We start from the raw sequence: 18964 nt of genomic DNA on the forward strand, positions 1-18964 counted from the left end.
CTCACCACATGTCCATACCAGCGCAATCGTCTCTCTTGCACGCCACAACTGATGCTTCTAATGTTCAGCTTTTCTCTCAAGATACTTACACTCTGACGGGTATTCACATTGACATTACACATCCAACGGAGCATACTGGCTTCATTCCTTGCGAGCTTACGTTTGTCCTCAGCAGTTACAGCCCATGTTTCACTGCCATGTAGCATGGTTGTTCGTACGCATGCGTCATACAGTCTGCCTTTTACTCTGAGTGAGAGTCCCTTTGTCGCCAGCAGGGGTAAGAGCTCTCTAAACTTTGCCCAGGCTATTCTTATTCTAGCAGCTACACTTTCAGTGCACCCACCCCCACTACTAACTTGGTCGCCCAGATAGCGGAAGCTATCGACTACCTCTAGTTTTTCACCCTGGAATGAGATAGAAGTTGTTTCCTGTTTGTTTACAGTCTTTATTGCACCTGAACATCTGCCACAAACAAAAACTAACTTGCTAGTTAACCTGCCTTTGATGTTGCTGCACCTCTTATGTGTCCATAGCTTGCACCGGGTACATCTTATAGAGTTACTACCTACTCCTTCTCTACATACTGAGCAGGGCCATCTACCTGAAGGGGTTTGTGTTTTATCTACCTTCCTACTTATAAGGATTTTGGTTTTAGCTAGGTTGACTCTAAGGCCCTTCAATTCTAGACCTTGCTTCCACACCTGAAACTTCTCCTCTAGTTCTGATAGTGACTCCGCAATTAGGGCAAGGTCATCAGCATAGAGGAGCTCCCAGGGGCAACCTGTCTTGAACTCCTCTGTGATTGCCTGGAGGGCTATGATAAATAAGAGGGGGCTGAGGACGGAACCTTGGTGGACCCCTACCTCTACCCGGAATTCATTGCTGTACTCATTTCCCACCCTCACCTTACTGGCAGCATCTCTGTACATGGCTCGCACAGCTCTCACTAACGATTCTTCTATCCCAAGTTTCCTCATTGACCACCAGATAAGGGATCGGGGGACCCTGTCAAAGGCTTTCTCCATGTCAACGAAAGCCAGGTACAGAGGTTTATCCTTAGCTAGGTATTTCTCCTGCAGCTGTCTCACTAGAAATAAGGCATCAGTAGTGCTTTTACCTGGCACGAACCCAAACTGCATCTCATCTAAATTGATTCGCTCCCTAATTAGTTGGGCTATGACCCTCTCCGTAACTTTCATAACCTGATCTAACAGCTTGATGCCTCTGTAATTATTTGTATCTAAAGCGTCACCTTTACCTTTGTAGCAGTTGACTATGATGCTGCTACACCAGTCATTGGGTATGACTCCTTCGTGTATCACCTGGTTCGTAATACGGGTGACTAGGCTATAGCCAACACTGCCAGATATTTTGAGCATCTCTGCAGTGATTCCTGATGGGCCGGGGGCTTTCCCGGTCTTCATACTCTTAATTGCTTTATTTACATTATTTACATTCGACGGATATTTGTCCTCATCTTGTTTGTTGTTAACACAACTTTTCAGCTGATATACTCTTCAACCTTCATCAGGTGTCTTGTGGAAATTTCGAACCTGGAATCTTGGGGTTAGTAGCCCGCGCTCTTAACCACTATGCCATATGCCCATGGGCCTTCAATGCCAACACCTATGTCATCATCGTTTAATGTCTGCTTTCCATGCTGGCATGGGTTGGACGGTTTGACTGAAGATTGGCAAGCCAAGAGGCTGCACCAGGCTCCAATCTGATCTGGCAAGTTTTCTACAGCTGGATGCCCTTCCTAATGCCAACCACTCCGAGGTGTAGTGGGTGCTTTTTATGTGCCACTGGCATGGGGGCCAGTCAGGTGACACTGGCATAGACTACACTCGAATGGTGCTTTTTATGTGCCACCAGCACGGGAGCTAGTCAGGCAGCACTGGCAACGACCATACTCGCATGGTGCTTTTTACGTATCACCGGCACAGGAGCCAGTCTGGTGGGACTGGCAACAACCACACTCAAATAGTGCTTTTTATGTGCCACCGGCATGGGGGCCAGTCAGGTGACACTGGCATAGACTACACTCGAATGGTGCTTTTTATGTGCCACCAGCAAGGGAGCTAGTCAGGCAGCACTGGCAACGACCATACTCGCATGGTGCTTTTTACGTATCACCGGCACAGGAGCCAGTCTGGTGGGACTGGCAACAACCACACTCAAATAGTGCTTTTTATGTGCCACCGGCATGGGGGCCAGTCAGGTGACACTGGCATAGACTACACTCGAATGGTGCTTTTTATGTGCCACCAGCAAGGGAGCTAGTCAGGCAGCACTGGCAACGACCATACTCGCATGGTGCTTTTTACGTATCACCGGCACAGGAGCCAGTCTGGTGGGACTGGCAACAACCACACTCAAATAGTGCTTTTTATGTGCCACCGGCATGGGACCAGTCAAGTGGTACTGGCATCAGCTACGACAATGATTTCACTATATTCTTAATTAAATTCAGTGGCAGCCTGATCTAGTGTAATCTTTATAGCCAGGGATCTATAGATTACTATGTCAGTCTAACACTGAAGGTCATGGGATGGAACCATACAATACTCTTTACTACAGAAGGTACTTAGAGGTGGGCTGTAGATATTGAAGGAGGTTTTTATCTACTTGTTTATCAATTTCCATTTTAGGAATAGATACAAAATAGGGACAACTGACATGTTTATCTTTTCTTTGGAGATATTTATCATTAAATAAATAATACTATGACTTTTTAGAGAACCTGTATTTGGATGTATTTTTGTTTTGTTTTGTTTTGTTTTGTTTTTGCTAAATTTGTACCTTAGAGGTGTCAGGACAATAGGCTCTAGAAATCCATGTTTCATATATACATGGTCATTCCTGAATGAAGGAGGTATTTACATTTGACGGAGCACCACCTTTAGAATTGTATGAAAAAAAAAATTTTAAGTTTGTGTATTGTACAAGTATAACCAATTTCATCATCATCATCATCATCATCATCGTTTAACGTCCGCTTTTCATGCTAGCATGGGTTGGACGATTTGACTGAGGACTGGTGAAACCGGATATAGGACATAAATTTTAACATCAACATTTTATATAGACCTCAGTTGAAAACCACTTGTTCAAATGGCATCATGCCATGTAGATGGCACCTGTGCATCATACTTGCAGTTGTTGCTGGTGCCATGTAAATGGCATCTGTGAATCGTAATTGTGGTTGTTACCAGTGTCATGTAAATGGCACCTGTGCCAGTGGCACGTAAAAGCACCCATTACACTCCTGGAGTGGTTGGCGTTAGGAAGGGCATCCAACTGTAGAAACCATGCCAAAACAGACTGGAACCTGGTTGCAGTTCTCTGGCTCATTTGCTCCAGCATGGAAAGTACATGTTAAATGATGATGACGAATATTAGAGTGTGCAAGATACATCTTAACCATTTACAAAGTACATTAAAACTATTAATTGTTCATTATTTGGTGTCAAAATCCTCGGCACATTAACTGTGACCAGGTCACTGACACGGTTCCAGTGACCATGTCACAGTTAGTTGGATGAAAATTTTGATATAAAACAATAAAAGTTTAACCCTTTCAGCATTCACATTCCTCTGTCAAATGTAATGCTTATTGATTCATTCTGTTTTTTATTAATCCTGCATTATCTTGCAGCTTTGATGTTTTGATGATGTGATTGTTTGTTTTTAGAATGATATTTTAAGGGTAGGTGTGAGAGCCTGGGTCTGGCCAGTTTGAACATAAAACAGGTAGAATATTTGGGCTGAACGTGGTCTGTTGAAATGCTAAAAGCAACCATTCTGTTTTGTCTCTTAAGCTGAACTGCTAAGTTACAGGGGTACAAAGAGACCAACATTGGTTTTCAAGTGGTGGTGGGACACATCCACAAAGACACACGCACTATCATCATCATCATTATCACTGTCATTTAACGTCTACTTTCCATGCTGGCATGGGTTGGATGGTTTGACTGAGGACTGGCAAACCAGAAGGCTGCACCAGGCTCCGATCTGATCTGGTAAGGGTTCTACAGCTGGATGCCCTTCCTAATGCTAACTACTCCAAAAATATAGTGGGTGCTTTTTATGTGACACACTACATAAATATATACATCATCGTCATTTGACATCTGTTTTCCATGCTGGCATGCATTGGATAGCTTGACAAGAACTGGCTAGGCCAGGGGCTGCACCGGGTCTTATAGTTTGTTTTGACCTGGTTTCTATGGTTGGATGCCCTTCTGAACACCAACCACTTTACACAATGTACTGGATGCTTTTCTGATACCAGCTTCCACACGAAAGCCTTTTTACATGGTACCTTGGTTTTAGGATATCACTCGTGTTGTCATGACAGGCTTCTTTCAGTTTCCATCTACCAAATCCACTCACAAGGCTTTGGTCAGCCCAAGACTGTGGTAGAAGAGACTTGCCATGCAGTAGGACTGAACCTGGAACCTTGCGTTTGGGAAGCAAACTTCTTACCACAATAATCAAATTATATTTTATGCACTTTATTGCTTTGTCGTGCGTGTAATCACCCGGTTGATGGAGAAGTTGTTTGTTATAAAACCAGTCTGTTGTTCAAAAGAATGTTTGGGACCACTGACTTGGAAGACCAAGATGGTGACAAAACTACAAACAACAACCTTTGAACTGGGTGTATACGAATTAGCTTATGTACACCCAGTTGTTCAAGAACCTGTTTCCATTAATGTGTGTATACAAGGATCTTTGTTAGTTCAGTAAAAAAGAAATATCATTGGCCTCAGTGACTATCTACTTGAATTAGGATATATATATATATATATATATATATTGGCTAAACTGGCAATATGACCATCCCCAAGTACAACAACATATATATATATATATATATATATACACACACACACGCATACACGTTTGTATGTATGTATGTATATATATATATACACATACACACACACGTGTGTAAGTATATATATATATATATATATATATATATATACACACACATACATACATGTTTATATATATATATGTATATATACATATATATATATATATATGTATATATATATATATATAGGGGTGGATGTTACTGTTGCTTTTAGCCCCAGGAGGACATCTCCTCCAGCTGGCTTATCGACACACGACTGTGTCCTGTTTGCCAAGGGAGTTATCCCTCTCACCTCGACCAGCAGCACGAACGTATCCGGATTTCAGGGTTATTTCCCTTCGTCGGCGTTCGACAGCTGATGACCTTGGTTCAATATTTTGGCCAAACATGTCCAGTTTAAATGCTAGAAGGTTAATTAAGAACTTTTAACTGGCTATCAAATGCCTTGTTAAGGCTTTAGAAGACATTTCTCTCTTTAACAGTTCCCTTCTTAATTGGCCTATGTGTATATATATATATATACACATAAATACAGGTATTTGAGCCTTTAAGTCTTGTACCTTCATCAGAAGGCTCAAGACTTTTCATACACTCCTCGTGTGTATATGTATATATATATATATGCACCTACCTACACACACGTATGTATATATGTACATATATATATACACATGCACATATATTTATATAAGCATACATATATATGTAAACACACCCATATAACACACACATGTATACATACATATATTTATGTGAGTGGGTGTGTGGATGTTTGAGTGTGTGTATATAAATATATATGTATATGTTGTATGTTGAACTGACCTAATTTATTTCTGATGTCAATGAAGAGCTGAGCAATTACAGGTGTAGTGATTAAAAATTCAAGTAGACAGTAAAAAGGTGAAATAGGCCAATTAAGAAGGGAACTGTTAAAGAGAGAAATGTCTTCTAAAGCCTTAACAAGGCATTTGATAGCCAGTTAAAAGTTCTTAATTAACCTTCTAGCATTTAAACTGGACATGTTTGGCCAAAATATTGAACTTGTTTCATGTTCAAATTGTCCAGATCTTGCCTCTCACACCAGCCCTACAATATCATTGTAAAAGTTAAGTTGCCACATCAAAACCTCAAAGCTACAAGATAATGCTTGATTAATTCAAAAGAGGATGAATAAGGATTACTTTCAACAGATTAATGTGAATACCAAAGGGTTAAAGTAAGAATTGAACATGCTGTTAAATGCAATGTTATTAGCAGTTCAAATAATGCTTGTGGCAGATTCGAATTTGTAAGCAAGCCATTCACTGTGTCTTGTCATGGAGAACATTTCTTGCTGTAGACAAATGGTGTAAACACACCTAAATCTGCTTGCAGCGCCACCTATCGAGACTGTGAGATGCAAGCATTTTGGAGTGGTTATCTCCACTTCAGTCACAGAAACCAGACGGGGACGCTGCTAGCTGATGAGAGAGATTGTCTCTCTCTTATGCTATTCCAGTCTTTGTATGATGACTGGTTGTGCCAAGCAGTGATGTTTATAAATACAATGTTATTACCAGTTTAGATATGCTTGTGGTACATTCGAACTTGTAAGCCAACTATTCACTGTGTTTTGTCATGGAGAAAACTTCTTTCTGTAGACAGCTGATTTAGGTGTATTTACGTACTTACACCATTTGTCTACAGCGAGAAATTTTCTCCATGACAAAACACAGTGAATGGCCTGCTTATGAGTTTGAATGTGCCACAAGCATATTTGAACTGGTAATAACATTGCATTTATAAGTATCACTGCTTAGCACTCCCACCCTATAGGATGTTAAATGATGATGGAGCAGGGAAGAGGTAAATCTCCTTGATTAGGACCCTAGGCTATCACAGGTAACCTTCTCAGATGACTTGTTTACAGAATATTACCTTATTTGGATATTGTTATGGGTAAGTGATAGGAAGGGCATCTGTCTGTAGAAAATCTGCCTCAGCAATCTTCACCTAATCCATGCAAGCATGGAAAAGTAGATGTTAAAATGATGATGAGGAGAATGTAGGATATGTCATCTTATATCTGGTGATATGCCGTGTTTGAGAAGACCCGTCAAGTCAAGTGAAATTGTAGTCGCAGCTGATGCCAGTGTCACCTAACTGGCACCTGTGCCAGTGGCACATAAAAAACACCCTTCAAGCATTGGGTTTCATGGAGGCAATGATAAGTCACCGAGACCTTTGGTAATATGCCATGCCTGAGGAGACCTGTTGAGCCGTCAACCCATCACTCTTGGAATGGTTGTTGTCAGGAAGGGCATCCAACCATAGAAACCATGTCAAACCAGACTGGAACTTGGTGTAGCTCTCCAGCTTACCAGTTTCAGTCAAACTGTCTAACCCATGCCAGCATGGAAAGCAGACGCTAAATGATGAAGGTTCTGTTGTTGTTTGTGTTGTTTAAAACCTGGCAGTCTGTTGGTTACGATGATGAGGGTCACGGCTAATCTGATCAATGCAACAGCTTGCTCGTAAAATTAAGATGCACACCACAGACATGCCTACCCTTTATGTAGTTCTCAGGGATTCAGCATGACACAGAATATGACACGGCTGGCACCTTGAATTACATTACAAATACTACTCATATTCGCCAGCTAAGTGAACTGGAGCAACATAAAATAAAGCAACTTGCTCCAGGACACAAAGCACCACCAGGAATTGAACTCACAACCTTACAATCATGAACTAGATACACTAACCACCACACCACGTGCCTTGTGTTGTATGAAGTATATTGTCTGTATATCCTGTTCTTTAAAGAAAAGCTTTTTTATGTCTTTGAAGTTATTTATGATAATCAGAGGTGTCTGAACTTGACTACACACAGCCTGTATCCGACCCAAATATTTTTATCTGTTTAAGTTCAAGCCATCCTGGTCTTGTTTCTCACAATGTTATTCTAAAAATATACAACCACATCCATCAAAATCTTGAAGCTATAAGATAATGCAAGTACTCTTTTTATCCCAAGAAGTTTTGGCTAAACGAACGACAAAACTATTGATCAAATCTCTCGTTATTTCCGTTAAGAAGATTAACTTAATTGCAATGAACCAAAGCTGAATGAGAGATTCAAAAATATATACTGCTTTGGTTGGCTTAAGAGACACACAGACATATCAGATACATTCCAATTTCAGAGGAAAATGAATTTAGGGCAATAAATCTTGTAATTTAGGTCCAATATTGCGTGTGGGGCTCAGGGTGATTTTTTAGAAAACTATTTTCTTTGTCTTAGGGGGGGAAAAAAGTGTGGCTTATTTGCCATCGAATATGGTAACACAGGCGACATGTAACAGCAGTTGACACTGTTTCATAATCATGAAAAGTGTTCGTGAGAAAATTAACAAAAGATTTCAAATGCCAAGCAATACATGCATAGAAAAATATATTTGTGTTTGTGTGTGAGAGAGAGAGGACTATCTTTTTTTTTTTTTGTTTTTTGAGAGTTTGAAAAATTGTGTAGCTTGTTTTCAACCTGTGACTATAATACACTTTTTATACATATAGTATGGTGAGAGAATGTCTTTCCTTTTTCCCTGCCCTGCACTGCTGACTTTGCAGCAGGTTCATGTTACAGATTTTCTTTTTATTAGGCTCCACCTGAAGATTTCTGATACAAACGTGTCAAAAGTAGTGATCCTGATTGGCTGGAAGTAACCACAAAAGCACTATCAGGTGTGGCTGTGTGGTTAAGAAGTTTGCCTCCAAACCACATGGTTTTAAGTTCAGTCCCACTGCATGGCACCTTGGGCAGGTATCTACTACTGTAGCATGGGACTGACCAAAACCTTGTGAGTGGATTTGGTGATAGATGGGAGCTGAAAGAAGCCCATCACACACATATGTATACACATACATATATATATATATATATATATATATATATATACATACACATACGTGTGTGTGTGTGTATATATATATATATATACATAATGTATACAGTATAAGACAAGAGCTATTAATAGTAGTTTCTTGTTGTGAAGACACATGGTTAAGTAGGTTTTTATACCTTGCCTTGTGTCTCCAAGCAATCTACAGACTCTGAGCACATGGTCTGTTCTAAACCAGCATACTGGTAGTATATGAGAAATGACAAGAAAAAAAAAAAAACAGAAAACAAAACCAGGTTGATGCAAAAAGTGAAAATTAGAGTTATGTTCTTTGACCATAGAACCCATAATTAAACTAGTTGTAGAATAATTCAATAGAAAAAGGGTCCAGCTGCTCAATTCTAGGTTTATCTCCCTTGCCTTTCTTGATCAGAATTAAGTCATTCAGATAATGAATTTTTGTTTCTCCTCTCAACAATTAATGTAGAAATTTTAATTAATTGAAAGTTCTACATTAATTATGTTAGCACCTTTTTTAATGTTGCATGAGTGCCCCTTAATTAAAATGCTTGATTGTTGTTTCATCGTTGTTTGCAGATCTTCAACTTGCAGCTGAGATTGGCAAAGCTCTCCTAGAGAACAACAAAGAACTTGAAAGCCAGACTGTGCATTTACAGACTATTAATGCCGAACAGGCACAGGAACTGGATGTAAGTTTGTATTGCGTTAATTATCGTTGTCTTAATTATCATCGGTGGTGATTATTAAATGCCAGTTTTTTTATTGATATACTTCCACATTCAACTTCAATCCTGCTTACAGGATTGTTAAAATAAGCAACAGCAATATATTGGTGTCACATTAATTAACTATATATATAACCTCTAAATACTTGTGGACTCGCACAAATGTAAGAAATCATCATTATTATTATTATTATAAACACTGGGGTTGATGTGATCGACTAGTCCCCTCCCCACAAATTTCAGGCCTTGTACCTTTAGTAGAAAGGATTAAAAGGAAAAAAAAAAGACCTCCTTCGGTCATGAATGACCAGGGGATTGCACCTAGAAAGTTACCCTCCGAGGCAGAAGTCTAGGTAAGGTTGCTTTATGGAAGACCAGCAGTCGCCCATGCATACCAGCCTCCTCTCTCCATGCCATTGATGTTATCCAAGGGAAAGGCAAAGGGGCTGATACAGCTTGGCACCAGTGACGTCGCAACTCATTTCTACAGCTGAGTGAACTGGAGCAATGTGAAATAAAGTGTCTTGCTCAAGAACACAACATGCAGACAGGTCCGAGAACCAAACTCACAATTTCATGATCATAAGCACAACACTTTAACCACAGTAGAAAGGATTATTATTATTATTATTATTATTATTATGATAAAGGCAGCAAACTGGCAGAAGTTTTACAATGCCTGGTGAAATGCTTAGCTGCATTTTATCTGTATTTCCATTCTAAGTTTAAATTCCATTGAGGTCAACTTTGCCTTTCATCCTTTCGGTGTCAATAAAAATAAGTACCAGTCCAGCACTGGGGTCAGTGTAATCATATTGTCCCCTCCACCAAAATTTCAGGCCTTGTGCTTACAGTAGAAAAGATTCTTATAATTATTAAGGCAACGAGCTGGCAGAATTGTTACAAAATTCTTAGCAGCATTTCGTCCGTCTTCATGTTCTGAGTTCAAATTCTGCTGAGGTCAGCTTTACCTTTCATGTTTTCGGGATCGATAAAATAAGCACCAGTTTATCACTGATACTTAATTTATTGACCATCAAAAGGATGAAAGGGAAAGGTGACCTCAGCAGAATTTGAACTCAGAATATAAGGATGGACAAAGTGCTGCTAAGCATTTTGTCTGGCATGCTCACAATTCTGCCAGCTCACCGCCTTAATAGTAATGATAATAATAATAATAAATGATGTTGATTACTTTTGTATTGTTGTATTCTTTTACTCCATTAATTATTACTATGATCTTGGCTTTGTTGACATTTTAGATTCTAGATTATTTTTCTGTGTTTAATATTTTATTTATTTTTTTGTTTATTCGTTCTGCAATACTACAATATCAAATTTAAAAAAAATTTTTTTTCTTCCTTCCATTTTCTTGTAGTTTTTAAACAAACAATTGGAAGCTTTGCGTCAGGTGAATGAATCTAGAATGCGCATTTATGAAGAACTAGACAAGAATGTTCAGGAGCTGGAAAAAACAAATCAAAGACTAGTCATGGATCACCGAGCTGACAAACAAAGAATAGAAAGGTAAATGGCATTTTTTTGTAACCTCTTTATTTTTCTCTTTTATTCCATCTTTGTATCATGGAAAATGTTTAACATTTTCAAATCTGACCCATTCTATAACTAAATGGGTCACAGAAATAGCATTCAAAAGCATCTCATCTTTTTTTAATGTATCTAGGTTAAGTTAGGGTTGTGTTCCACACAGACAATTATCTGTTTCTATGTATCTAGGTATTTAGGGCAGAGATTCTCAACCTGAACCAGTAGAAAAAAAATTTTCACCTACCCACATCATCATCATCATCATCATCATCGTTTAACGTCCGATGATGATGATGATGATGTGGGTAGGTGAAAATTTTTTTTTTTTTTTTTTTTTTTTCCCCTCTGTAATTAATATTACATTATGAAAAGTCAATGTCTGATGATAATTTCTATTTTTACATTATGGAAGACCCATTCTAGCAATTTATTAACAAACAAATGGGTTAAATTTACTTTCTGAATTTATTTCATGAGTCCCTGTGGAGCTGTGTCAGTGACTGGGTCGTCAATGTGTGATGAGAATTTTGACAACTCATGAAATAAATTTAAAACGAATTTAGTGGCCTCATGTTTTAAATGACCAGAACCAACTAAAGTTCACGGATGATAGCTAGAATCTGAAAGAAACCTATTGTGTGTGATAATGTTTGTTTTTATGTAAAATTGTAATAAAAGCAATTTTACATTAATCCTGTTGGGTTACTCTATACTTTTGTAGAATACAAATTTATTATTCTTGGACAAGAATGTTGTTGACAGTGACATCAAAGTTTCAGCCAGTTAAGCCATTGTCAGACAGTCATGTGATGACTTAACTGGCCAAAATTTCAAAGTCACTATCAATAATATTCTTGTTTGATAATAATAAATTTGCATTCTACAAAAGTATGGAGTAACCCATCAGATTAATGTGAAATTGTTTTTATTATAACTTAACATTGTGTCTTTATGTTCTGAGTTCAAATTCTGCTGAGGTCAACTTTGCCTTTCATCCTTTCAAGGTTGATGAATTAAGTACCAGTGAGACACTGGGGTTGATGTAATTGACTAGTCGGGATGGTCATTTTATCTCTTATTATTATTTTGCCTATATATATATATATATATATATATATGTATATGTATATATATATATATATATATATATATATGTATATGTATATATATATATATATATATGTATATATATATGTATATGTATATATATATGTATATGTATATATATATATATATATATATGTATATATATATATATATGTATATATATATATATGTATATATATATATATATATATATATATATATATATATATATATATGTATATATATGTAGGTGTATGTGTGTGTGTATGCAAGTATATTTATCTCTTCTCCTCTTGACCTTGCATTAGAGTTGTAAATAAACATCATCATCATCATCATCATACAAGCAGTACCTTTTGTTTCCAATTTTCCATGCAGATATGCCCAGCCATGGGGAGTTATTACCATGGTTGGAAGCAGATAAGGACTGGCGACAGAAAGGCCATTATTTCTTTGGAAAATCTGCCTCAGAGAATTCTATTTGACACATGCAAGCATGGAACAAAGGATGTTAAAATGATGATGATGATAAGTATCTATATGGTTAGCGTCGAGGCGCATTGGCCTAGTCGTCAGGGCAGTGGACTCGCGGTTTCGATTCTCAGACCAGGTGTTGTGAGTGTTTATTGAACGAAAACACCTAAAGTTCGATGTGGCTCCGGCGGGGGTGAATCCTGCCTGTACTCTTTCTTCCTGTTTCTGTTTTATCTGTATTTCAAAGGGTCAGCCTTGTCATACTCTGTGTCACGCTTAATCTCTCTGAGAACTACGTTAAGGGTACATGTGTCTGTGGAGTGCTCAGCCACTTGCACGTTAATTTCACAAGCAGGCTGTTCCGTTGATCGGATCAACTGGAACCCTCGTCATCGTAACCGACGGAGTGCCACGACGATATGGTTAGCTCTAGTATAACGTAGTTCCTCCAGTTCTAGCAATATGGTTTCAGATTGAGTCACTTCTGCCAGCTTGCTACCTTACTACTATTACTACTACTACTACTACTAATAATAATAATAATAATAACGAAAAAAAAGGCATTGCATGGGCGATGCATACCATGTGCGCACAAATGAAATTTAATTTAATAAATATATTCTTAGACGAATTCATATTTCAACAAAATGACATCAAGAGTTATTTCCCCTGCTTATCGTTTCTCCATCTGTAAACAGAGAAAGAAAACATTTTGATTCACCTTTCTGTCAGTTTTGAAGATAATCGAACCAAAATAATGGGTGCTTGTCGATTACATTGACCCCAGTACTCAACTGGTACTTTATTTTATTGACCCCCGAAAGGTTGAAAGGCAAAGTCAACCTCAGCAGAATTTGAACTCAGAACGTAAGGACAGACATAATACTTACTGTTAAGCATTTTGCCTGGCAAAGTAAGCAAGCCATTCACTGTGGTTTGTCATGGAGAACATTTCTTGTTGTAGACAAATGGTGCAAACACACCTAAATCTGCTTGCAGCGCCACCTATCGAGACTGTGAGGTGCAAGCATTTTGGAGTGGTTATCTCCACTTCAGTCACAGAAACCAGACGGGTGCTGAGAGCTAAGAGAGATTGTCTCTCTTGTGCTATTCCAGTCATCATACAATGAGTGGTAGCGCTAATCAGCAGATCACTGTAAACAAATAACTGGGATAAAATGTTTAAGGGTTAAATCTATATTTGTAGAATAATAAAGCTTTCAGTGTATTTAATAGAATAATTATTTTAAAGAATTAGTTAATATATATTTGTTTTTGCAAGATTTTTTATGTGAAATCGTGTGTTGAAACAGATATTGTTGTATTTGAGGATGGTCATATTGCCAGTTTAGCCAATAAAAAAACACATGCACTGTATATTTGGTGTTAATTTGCTTCAGCTTTATATTACATTACATTACATTAATCCTATTTCGGCCAGAGTTCTTTCGTCACACTTGCAACGGACCACTGATGAGATCACAGAAGTGTGACGAAAGAACTCTGGCCGAAATAGGATTAATGTAATGTAATATAAAGCTGAAGCAAATTAACACCAAATATACAGTGTGTGTGTTTTTATTGGCTAAACTGGCAACATGACCGTCCCCAAGTACAATTAGTTAATAATTCTATCCTAAAGATGGCTAGCTGGCAGAATTGTTAGTACCCTGGTCAAAATGCTTTGTAGCATTTTGTCTGTTGTTACATTCTGAACTCAAATACTGCTGAGATTGACTTTGCCTTTCCTGTTTTTGGGGGTTGATGTAATTGATTTGCTCCCTCTCCTAAGAAATTGCTGGCCTTGTGCCAAAATTTGACTAGTGAGCTGGCAGAATCATTAACATGGTAGACAAAATGCTTATTGGCGTGTTTACATTCTAAGTTCAATCCTGCCCAGGTCAGCTCTGCCTTTCACCCTTTCAGGGTTTATAAAATAAGTACCAGTTGAGCATGGGTTGATGCAATCAACTTACCCCTTTCCCCCAAATTGCTGGCCTTATGTGTATAGTAAAAAGTGTTATTATTATATTATTATTATTATTATTATTATTATTAATAATAACTGGCCTTCGTGCAGGTGACACGTAAAAGCACCCACTACACTCTCTGAGTGGTTGGCGTTAGGAAGGGCATCCAGCTGTAGAAACTCTGCCAAATCAGATTGGAGCCTGGTGTAGTCATCTGGTTCACCAGTCCTCAGTCAAATCGTCCAGCCCATGCTAGCATGGAAAGTGGACGTTAAACGACGATGATGATTATTATTAGTAGTAGTAGCAGCATAAGCAGCAATAGTAATAGTAGTCACTGTAGATGGGGTCTTTGATTTCACTGAACCAATCAAGAATGTAGATTTAAAGTTGTTAGTATTTGTCAGAGAAGCAGAAGTTTCAATAGTAGACAGCAATGAATAGAAAAGTGAATTTGTTACATACTCTTTACTCTTTTACTTGTTTCTGTCATTTGACTGCGGCCATGCTGGAGCATCACCTTTAGTCGAGCAAATCGACCCCGAGACTGATTCTTTGTAAGCCTAGTACTTATTCTATCGGTCTTTTTTGCCGAACTGCTAAGTTACGGGGATGTAAACACACCAGCATCGGTTGTCAAGCGATGTTGGGGGAACAAACACAGACACACAAACACACATATATACGACAGGCTTCTTTCAGTTTCCGTCTACCAAATCCACTCACAAGTCTTTGGTTGGCCCGAGGCTATAGTAGAAGACACTTGCCCAAGGTGCCACACAGTGGGACTGAAGCCGGAACCATGTGGTTGGTAAGCAAGCTACTTACCACACAGCCACTCCTGTGCCTATAATGAAAAAAGAAAAAAAAAAAATCTAAAAATACTGTAAATAATTCAGTAAGTATATTCGATAAGAATCACTAAGTAGGAAGTAGTAAGAAAAACAACCTTTCTATTTCAGTTTACAGGAAGAATTGGTTAACATTGAAGTAAGAAATGGAGAATTACAAACCAAAGTCGAAGAATTGCTTACTGCTGAACGCCAACGGGAAAAAGCTGAAAGGCGCAAAACTATGAGTGTACCAAGCCTGCATGATATCAACTATGAAGATTTTTACCCGACTAGTTTCCCAAGTTGGAGTCATAACCAGTTTAAACAAGGCCTCCATCTAAATCCTTATGAAACAGAAATACGTAAACTACAAGACACCGTTAGAAACCTTAAAACACAACAGGCTATTGAAAAACGGAAACGAGAGGATTTTGAAATTGAGGTAAGATTTATCTTTGATTACAATGTGTAACGAGAATTTTATTTTTTAAAGCCAGTGTTATTTCTATTTAGAAATCAAAGGAGGTGACTAACCATTCCCTTCAAGCTTTGCTTTTGCGACCTGGACATCAATGATTTGAAACTGACAGATTTTCTGTTACATTTCAGACAGATTCAGTATTGAGTTGTTGAAGCAGAAATATCATTATAGCAACTATTCTAATCAGATTTGCTTGTCAGTTGCTTGACCATAACTACTTGAGCATGTCCCTTAGTGGCTGACAATATGTGTAGCTCTGATGATGAGCAGGAGTATTGGGGGAGCATCATAGCCATGTGTTGAGAGGGTCTCTTTGGGGTTTGAATAAATGTAACAAAAACAAAGTTTGAAAGAAACATTATCCATTTTTCATACTTCCTATGGGTTAGTAAATAGAAAATGACAGTTGCTGTGTAAGGACAAAAATTGTGGTCCACAGTGTTATATAACTATGTAATACATATTTATTACTAATCCCGCATATTACATAGCTTCAATAGTTTGATGATGTTTATAGACTATTTTTAGAATGACATTGCAGGTTAGATGTGAAAAGTCAGATCTGGTCAGTTTGAACATAGAAGTGGTGGACTATTTAGGCTGGATATGGCTGGTTTAAATACTAAAGGATTAAACTGGCTGTATCTGGCCCAAATATTCTACCATTTCATGTTTAGACTGGCCAGATTTGGCCTCACCTAAAAACAAAGTATCACATCATAAAAATCTCAAAACTACGAGATAATAGATGATAAATTCGAAACAAGTAAATAAATCAACTGGTTAACCATGTCTCTCTACACTAACACACCCGTTAATGGTCTCAATCTTGATCACCGCTTCTCTCTCTCTCTCTCTCTCTCTCTCTGAGCGGCTAACCATGCATCTCCCCTACAGCAAGATACCTGTTTCTGTCTCTCTCACACACTAACCTTTCGTCATTTGGTACAAGACCAACAATGTCCCCCTCCCCTCTCAAAGGATGTTTGTCCCGGTAGACTGGTGGGTAAAGGTGAGTGTAGATGAACCGGATGAGGGGGATGTTCAAAACTGTCCTGGGTTCAAGCCTGGTCAGGATGGGGGAAGAAGGTAAGAGTCTTTTTATTTTTTTTTCGTTTATACAAAAATATTAAAAAATATATTTCTAGATAGAGATTGAAACCTCTACCTTCATACAAATATATATATATATATATATATATATATATATCACAACACTATGACTGGGTGCTGAAACAGCTACTTAACCACTCGAATGTAGAAGTGATATATCTTGACTTTGCAAAGGCTTTTGATAAAGTCGATCATGAAATGATATGTCACAAACTGCGTGATCTCGGCATAGTTGGAAAATTGGGAGAATGGCTTCATGACTTTCTGAAGGATAGAAGTCAGGTGGTAGTAGCCAATGGGGCCACCTCCAATGACGCACAAATAGCGAGCGGTGTTCTGCAAGGCACTGTTTTGGGACCACTACTGTTCATAATGGCCCTCTTAGATATGCCCTCAGCCACACAGAGAGCCACGGTCACAAGTTATGCAGATGGTAGAAAAGTCTCACAGGTAATACAGAACCCTGAAGACACTATGCACCTGCAATGTGAGCTGGATGAAATATACAAGTCGGCTGAAAAGAATAACATGCAGTTTAATGCTGAAAAGTTTCAAGCCTTGTGCTATCAGCATGCAAGACTAAATGCAGTACCCATTAAATACACTGGACCTGGAGGGACTGCAATCCCAGAGGCAGAGACAGTGCGAGACCTGGGCATCTACATGAGTAATAATGCATCCTTTCATGTTCATGCTGCTAAATTGTCAATGAAATGCAGGCGACTGACCGGATGGATTCTTAGGACTTTTAGAACAAGAGATCAGGAAACCATGATGGTGCTCTGGAAGACACTTGTTCTAAGCCACTTTGACTATTGCTCTCAGCTATGGTCACCAACCAGTGTCAAATTAATCTCAGAACTTGAGGCAATCCAACGAAGCTACACGAAGAAGATAGCCTGTATGCAGCATATAAGCTATTGAGAAAGACTCAAGAGATTAAGACTCTATTCCTTAGAGCGTAGACGAGAAAGATATGCCATAATATACATCTGGAAGATCCTCGAAGGAGTTGTTCCAAACTTTTGCATCAAAAGTTACACACATAAAAGAACTGGACGCCATTGCATAGTGCCAAGGACTCCAAATTTGCCATCAAGATGTAGGACAAGATACTGCAATAGCCTGTGCTTCAGAGGTCCACACCTCTTCAATATCCTCCCGAAGGACCTGAGAGACCTGCATGCGGAGGATGTAGGTGTCTTCAAGACAAGGCTGGACCTCTTCCTGTTAGGTGTCCCAGATGAACCAACTTCACGGCAGGAGGCGCAGATGAGAGCAGCTGCATCAAACTCTCTCATGCACCAAATGTCAATTCATGAAGTAAAATTCATGAAGTAAAATTGTGTAGCAACACCAAATGGCGGTGCCCCAGCATGGCCACAACTCATGAGCTGAAACTAGATAAAATGAAAAATGAAATATATATATATATATATATATATATATATATATATATTTATTTATTTATTTATTTATTTATTTATTTATGTGTTTCAGCCAAGTGGCTGCGGTCATGCTGGTGCACCACCGTGATTTTCATGTTCCTCGCATGGCTCTTCTCCCCCACCTGACATGGTCCAATCAAGAGTTTTGATGGCACATCTGGTGTATAAGAGAATTTGACATAGCTGCCCTAAACTGCGTCTCATTACGAGCCATTGTTTCGTCTTGTACCGTGGAGAGGAAAGTGTCAAGTTTTGTCTTGAAGACCTCCGTATCCATGTCTTGCATGTCTCTCAAATGTTTTGGCATTGAAGAGCTGAGGTCCTCTGAAACCGAGGCTGCTGCAGTATCTCGTTCTTATGTGAGATGCAGTGGACGGTACCTTTGGCACCATGCAGTGGCGACCTGTGCGGGCATTTCTGTAGTACTTGATGTTGCTGCACCTCTTATGTGTCCATAGCTTGCACCGAGTACATCTTATAGAGTTACTACCTACTCCTT

At 38.7% G+C, this 18964-nt stretch overlaps 1 protein-coding gene across 1 annotated transcript in view; it reads left to right on the forward strand.

Moving 5' to 3' along the window:
* The window catches only part of LOC106873854 (cerebellar degeneration-related protein 2-like), a 140770-nt gene that overhangs the window by 19136 nt on the left and 102670 nt on the right, over positions 1 to 18964 (forward strand). The window contains exons 3-5 of the mRNA XM_089340015.1: positions 9364 to 9476; positions 10891 to 11039; positions 15553 to 15865. Coding sequence (XP_089196141.1) covers positions 9364 to 9476; positions 10891 to 11039; positions 15553 to 15865 — 575 coding nt within the window. The remainder of the gene's footprint in view (positions 1 to 9363; positions 9477 to 10890; positions 11040 to 15552; positions 15866 to 18964) is intronic.

Source organism: Octopus bimaculoides, chromosome 23 (assembly GCF_046866305.1).
Source record: "Octopus bimaculoides isolate indiv1 chromosome 23, ASM4686630v1, whole genome shotgun sequence".
NCBI lineage: Eukaryota > Metazoa > Mollusca > Cephalopoda > Octopoda > Octopodidae > Octopus > Octopus bimaculoides.